The 7,096-nt window shown below is 34.0% G+C and overlaps 1 protein-coding gene across 1 annotated transcript; it reads right to left on the bottom strand.

Moving 5' to 3' along the window:
- Nucleotides 1-681: 681 nt before the first annotated feature.
- On the bottom strand, nucleotides 682-1,864 carry LOC131037275 (probable phospholipase A2 homolog 2). Its single transcript, XM_057969347.2, has 3 exons — nucleotides 1,777-1,864; nucleotides 1,627-1,684; nucleotides 682-1,248 (listed from the first exon to the last, which is right to left on the bottom strand). Exons 1-3 carry the CDS (start codon nucleotides 1,858-1,860, stop codon nucleotides 893-895), a joined length of 498 nt encoding a protein of 165 aa, XP_057825330.2. The 5' UTR covers nucleotides 1,861-1,864; the 3' UTR covers nucleotides 682-892.
- Nucleotides 1,865-7,096: the final 5,232 nt, after the last annotated feature.

Consider the following 7,096-nt stretch of genomic DNA (forward strand, 5'->3'; position numbering starts at 1 on the left):
CATATAGAAACATCATGTTTGATAGTATGTGTAACATACTGACATCATCATGCAATCATGACATACTTGTGTGATGGTTGATATTCCATAAGATGGTTGGCGTTCCATTAGATACCTTATTAGTTATACAAACGGATCAACATTATTTAGGGAGTGTATGTAATGGTATATGTTATTTTCCTAGATGAAACACATGTATGACTATATAAGAAGGTTGCACTATAAGATTATAGATTTAGACTCTAGTCTTAGTATATTGACAATTTTCATTATGAATAATATAATTAGAAAAAAATATTGATGGTAATTTTTCTTCACATAAGTTTCTATCACATCAAATCTCATGTCTCATATATTAATTTTGGTTGTATATTATTCCATATGTTATGCTTTCTATCATTTTTTATATTATAAAATGAAAAACCAGAATCCAAACTCTATTACATAAAAAATTCAAATATTATGAAAAGAAAAGCCAAAAAATAACTAAGCAAAAAGAAAATATAAAAAAAAAGAAAAAAGAAGTAAATAACTAACAAATAATAGAAAACAACTCAAATTACATCATGTCTTTCGTGGGAGGCAAAATTCCCTAATCTTCAAGAAAAGAAAGGAAAAAGTCATCCTTAAGGTCCTCTTTCTAGACTTCTTCAAAATAGGACCATCAAGATTACCCTTCAACCTTCAAATTAATTTTGAGAATTAATCTACACAAACCGTTCAATAAGTTTATGAATAATGTAGCTGGAATCACATCATATAAATCGTATAGAAGCAGAAAGAGGATGAGAATGGAAGGCATTTGATAGACTTAAATTAATTGTTCAGCTACACTTGGAAAGCTTTGATATCAGGGACTATAATTAGGGTTAGAAGTGGAGGAGCTTTGATATCAAGGACTATAATTAGGGTTAGAATTGGAGGAGAAGGGAAGATCAGAGGGAGGAGGAGCAGGCCCATCTCCAATACCATCTCCAATCCAAACACCTGCTTCAATAGCCACATTAATGATGTTCTCCACATCCCCTATGTCACAAGTGTTGCCTGAGAACTGCCCATCTCCAGAATTCTGGTAAGCTTGAACACAGTCGAGCAAATCCTGATTGCATGTCACGTTGAGGTAGTTTGAGTTGCTGATGCAGTGGTCGTGAGTCATACAGCACCTGTCAAGCCCATCACATGGATCTTCCCCTGGGCATCCACTGTAAAATATCCCACAGTATTTCCCATATCTCAAGAGTGGTGCAACTGTCATTACAAACAAAAGAAGTAAATCAGTGAGACTTTCAAGCAGTCATGTAAGCGTGTTTACCAATGATAAATATAAGTGTTTTTGGCATTATCTTTAAATTTGATTGTGTATGTATTTTTAATCAACGTTTCAGATCACATTCAATGATCTATCATCAAGATATTAGAAAATTCAAAGAACTGTAAATAGATTACAGACCCAAATTGACAAAGAAAAAAACTCAAAGAAAAGATTGAGCAGGAATGACACTTAGTAAACATATGAATCGGTGAGAGTTTCAAGCAATTATGGAAGTGTTGCAGAACATCAGCAATATATCATATCAAAACGTACCAAACATGCCAATATATCAATACCAATACATCCAAACATACCAATATATGAATCAACACCTGAGCAGAATTTGGATTCACATGCAGTGCTGCATCCCTCCTACATCCAAACATACCAAAATATCATATCAAAACAAGTAAGTTTTAATTTTTATTGAAGATATGATAAATGGGTGAAAAAGGATAGAATACCCATGTGAAGGAATGACAAGACGGAGACAGAAGCACAATGAAGAATAGCATGGGCCAAAACTGCGCTCTGAGTGCTTCTGCCATTAATATCGATTTCTTGAGCTACCAAGTTATATTTTCTTGTTCTTGTTATAATCTATTTAATTAGAAATTGTCTGTAGTCAACACCGACAAAATAGAAATTTGAGTCAAAAACCCTAAAAGTCGCGATTCTCGGGAAAACTTTGGAATAAAAACTTCCGGTAAAGTTTGACCTTTGTGGAAAATGGATTTGTTTGAAGAGCGTTTCTCAATATGAATCAATTTATCTGGAACACGTCTTCGTTAACATGGCCAACGCAAATATTAGAGTCAAATACTAGTCTGTACATCATATGAATTACGATACATTCCTATTCGTATGAAAAGGAGGTGCATGGCTACATTGATATTGAAGGGTATTTGTCTTAATGACAAGATTTTTTTTGTAAGGATTTATCTGGTGCACTCACATAGAATGTCCTATAAATAATGGAATATCTATAGTATATCAATTCATGAATCTTAACATAAGTTCAGCTGGTTCAAAAATATTTATACAGCTGGAACATTTTTAGACTGTCCCGTTATATCACAAGTCTCCAATGCCTAGTCACTTATCCAATCTATGGACGATACTCGCCAATCCAAAAAAAATTAGTGAGAACAAGCAAAAGAAGTATTTTTCTATTGGCAAAGTCACTGTCAACACATGCTTTAGATGGCAAAACTTCACACTTTTTCTATGGCCAAACAATCAGAAAGTTCCACTTTCACATTAATTGATTGGTTAACTCCTCCCAAAAGTCCTCTTTGACTCAAATCATGAAAATCTCCTCTAAACACAATTTTTGTGTGGCTTAACCATTCATTTTTTCACCTAATTTTTTTAAATGGCACAAGTGAGGAGAATTCCCACCCAAAAGCCTAAGCACACTTTCGCCATGGTTAAGCCATTACAGAACTCCATCACCAGTCCTAAAACTTGGCAAATGCTTTACTGAACTCTACTCAAATGATTAACTGAAATGTGGTGTACTTTTCCATGGCCCGTGGCATATGCCACTTGTTTTATCCGTAAAAGTTGGAATAAAGGTATAATGATGCAAACCCAACATTTAAAAGGCAAAGTGAAATCAGAAATGGTACACATTTTGGTGGGTCAAGTTAAGTAAAGTTCTGCCTAAAACAGCAAGCATTCTGGGTGCACAGATTTAAACTGTAATTTTTTGGGGCAGAACTTCTAAGTGGTAAACTCAATGAATAAGTGCTCCTCGTTGAGTCTTTTAAGTGCTGTCATATCCTTGGACATGGATGACTTACACATCAGCTATTTTTTGTTGTTTAAGATTTCGAAGGTGCTAATGTTTAACAACGGTCATATAATTCTTAATGTGTTAGCTGTTGACTATGATTTTTTCATTGTTTTTATCTTTTGAAAATTGTTTGAAATCAGATTGTATTTGTCATTTGAAATTTGTTCTTTCAACATGTTGTTGCATGAACTATTTTGCACGGGCAGCATCTCGGATATTATTTAAGTCTTCAAAATATCATTGAATATCCAATGATAAGTATTTCATTTCTAAAATTCCTAGATCACCTATAACATTCAAATCCAATAATAGTACATCCTTGAATAACTTATTATATAGAAATTACCAAGATATATTTTATTTCAAGAAATTTTCCAATTAAAATAATATTTGATCTTTTTCCAAAAAGATACTTCCTCATTAAAATGGATACCCAATTTAAGTATTAACTTTTATATATATTTATTAACCCCAGCAAATAAAATATAACCATTAATACTTTAATAATAATACCCAGTTTCAAATTAAATATTAATTAATTAATAATAATTTAAAAATGCACCGCTTCCAAATTAAATATTAATTAATATATATTTATTAGTCCTCATTAATAAAATATATATTAATAATATTTAATAATAAATAGATGAAAAAGATCTATTAAAATAGAATTTACGTAAAACAAGTTTTATATTATATTTTTTTTTAAAATAAAAAAAAACTTTTAAAACAAAACTGGGGAGGTCACTGCAGGGCCCACCTCCCATCACGGGAGTGGTGGAAGCCACTGCAGCTCCTCCCCTGCGGCCACCATAGTGGGTGCGGAGGCCCCTACGACCACCGTGGGCGCGGGGAAACCTTGTGGCCGCCGCGGGCGCAGGTCCCTGCGGCCACCACGGGTGCAGGAAAACCCTGCGGCTGTCGTGGGCGTAGGTCCTTGCGGTCTCCGCGGGCGCAGGACCCTACGGAAATTCCATGGGGAGGAGGGAAGGGGAGGCGGTGCGAGCTGAGCCTCGGCTTCTCCGCCCGCCAAACCGTAGCCCAAACAATTTTCATTATCTTTTTTTTTTTCTTCTTCTTCATTGAATTTAAATCAAATCAATAACCCCCCCCAAAAAATAAAAAATTATAATAACTAAAACCCCCACAAAAAAAAGACTCAGAAATTTTCTGAGACAAACAGAGAATGGTTTCAACCATTCTTAAATAACATTTTTGTTCCCAAGCAACCCATTCTGGCGAAATTTCGCCAGCATAACCCCCTCTCAGGGTAGAATTAGTGAATCTACTTAATCTACAAGCAAGATCTCCAACTAATTTAACAATCTTCCCACAATACAAAACAATGCAAACCAATTTTTAAACTCAAATCTGAGAACATTCATGGATTTTTTTTTAAACCAACATTTCATGAAGAACAACCAAACACAATTTTTGATTTATCAACGAAATAAAAAGGTAAACAAGAATCCTACCTCTTTTAGCACTCCTAGCAAGATTTTGAAGAAGAGGCCCAACCTGCAGCTGTAGAAAAATTCTTCCTTTCCAAAAATCCCCCATTTTCTCCATCCAAAAATATTTTCCCCCAAAAAAATCAACAACCCTAAAAATATTTTCCAACCTAGATTAAATGGAATAAAAATTTGACCTAATCTCCTAATTTCGAATTTAAACACTTTTTAAATAAAAAATGAAAGAAATCATTCTTTTCAATTATTCAATTAATTTAACTTGCTTTTCTAATTAAAATTAAAATGCTTCTTTCTCATTTAATTTTAATTCTCTCAATATTAACAAAGCTAACATTTATATTTCGCAATATTGATGAGGGTAAAATATTTTAATTAAATTAAATTCCCAAAATCAATCTTTCACACTATATCAAATATATATATAAATTAAACTTGCTTTTCTAATAAAAAAATTGATTTTCTTAAATAATTAAATTTAACCTTTCTATTTCAAAAAGCAGAAAAGAAATTAAATTATTTCTATTTCGAATAACTTTAAGTCTTCCCTTATCAAAATGCAAAAACTAAATAAATTCATGATTTTAAATTAACCATTAAATTAAACTTGCTACAAACATAAATAGAGCGATTTTTTTAATTAATGATTAATCACATAAAAGAAACCTATTTATTTTAATTTCTCAATTACTAATGCATAAATGAACACATTAAATCAAATCAAATACTTAGGATAGAATACTCAATTTTTACCACACGCAAGGCACACAACCCAAGAAAGACAACCAAATACACAACCCACAAACCCAAACGAAAAGGGAAATTGACGGACCATAGGTGACGCTCACTTGAGCATGACTAGGGTAAAATGAGGGTTTTACGACCACCTAACCCAAATTCTAAAGGTGAAAGAGGTATACTCAACCCTGCGAATCTAGGTGAAGACGAACCATGCACCACGACGGTACTGTACCTGCAATCTCCTACAACCAAGAGTCACGCAAGCATATATATATATATATATATATATATATATATATATATATATATATATATATATATATATATTTATATTTATATATATATATATATATATATATATATATATATATTTAATGAAGGTGTTAGCTCGAGATCAATAACAAGCATCAGGGAAACAATTAAACTTGCACAAGAATTGATGTGAAAGAACATTAACAGGTACGCATAATAATCATAATGTCTGACTACAACATTACATCACGGTAAACCAACCATTCAAGAATGCCACATAAAAAGTCAACCAAGGTCAAACCGGTTTTAGAAAGCTGACTAGGGTAGGGGCACTACATTCTCCCCCCCTAGGCTCCAACTTACTCTCGGAAGTCGTAAAGCTAAGTGGAACTCATGCAACATGTGTTAGCCCTGAAACTCAATTAGTAATTAGCAATTTGCACATATGAATCTTTTCACAAACAATTGAAATATTATTGTTGAATCCTCTATGAATGTCATTATCCATTGACAAGATACATTTGAATCCCTACATTTCTTATAACATTCTGGGGATTTATCAATAATCATACCAGAGGTACAAAAAATTTCTTCCTTTCATTACACCAAATTAAAGCATTGAAAGAGATATGCAACAATTACCATACTCATCTATCAAACATGACAAGAAAACATGCCATCATGATCAATTTTCTTTTACCAATTCATCTTTTTATAAAACTTTATCGCATAGAACTTGCTTCAAATATCAATTTCTACAACCAAGTTAACTTTCAATAAATAAAAGCAACGTAAATAACTCAATTGTTTACACTTTTGAGGCATAAAAGAACCTTTCCAATGACTATGTCCCATAACATAGTGACAAGTTAACACCATTTAATCCATGATTACACATAATAACCATCCACATAACTGGAATGCACAACACAAAAGGCCACATGTGAGCATGTCTAATGCTTGGTCAAAGATAACATGCACGATCAACATCTCTATGCCTGATCTCCGAACAAATAACAGGGGTAGCGTCCTAAAATTGCGACACTTGCAATTTCGACTGCATTTCGGTCTTCACGATGGCGACGCAACACGCACCCTGAATGGAGACCCTGAAACTTGCTCACGACACTGAAAACTGCATTTTTCAAGCACCCTGGCCTGAACCTCCTTGCACCCTGCTGTCCCGGGAGGTGGGACCAGAGCGCCCAGCGCCCTGGTCCTTCAGGACCAGGGCGCCCAGCGCCCTGGTCCCTGGGTCCTATTTTGGGCCCGGTCTCCTAAGGGGTCTCGGGTCTTTTTGTTTGCAATTTGGAAATTAACTTTCCTGGTCGGCCTAAGGTCGGGAAAATCAGTCTATCAGCCCTAAATGACAAGTATATAAACTACATTTTCCTCTTTCATTCGATATGATGGAAAAAGGCGTGGAAACTATACTCAAGCATTCAAGCATTCAAGCATTCCTTCAAGCAATTGATCATTTCAAGTCTCCATTCAAGGCTAAGTGTTGCATTCAAGTCAAGGATT

Source organism: Cryptomeria japonica, chromosome 5, assembly GCF_030272615.1.
Source record: "Cryptomeria japonica chromosome 5, Sugi_1.0, whole genome shotgun sequence".
Lineage (NCBI taxonomy): Eukaryota > Viridiplantae > Streptophyta > Pinopsida > Cupressales > Cupressaceae > Cryptomeria > Cryptomeria japonica.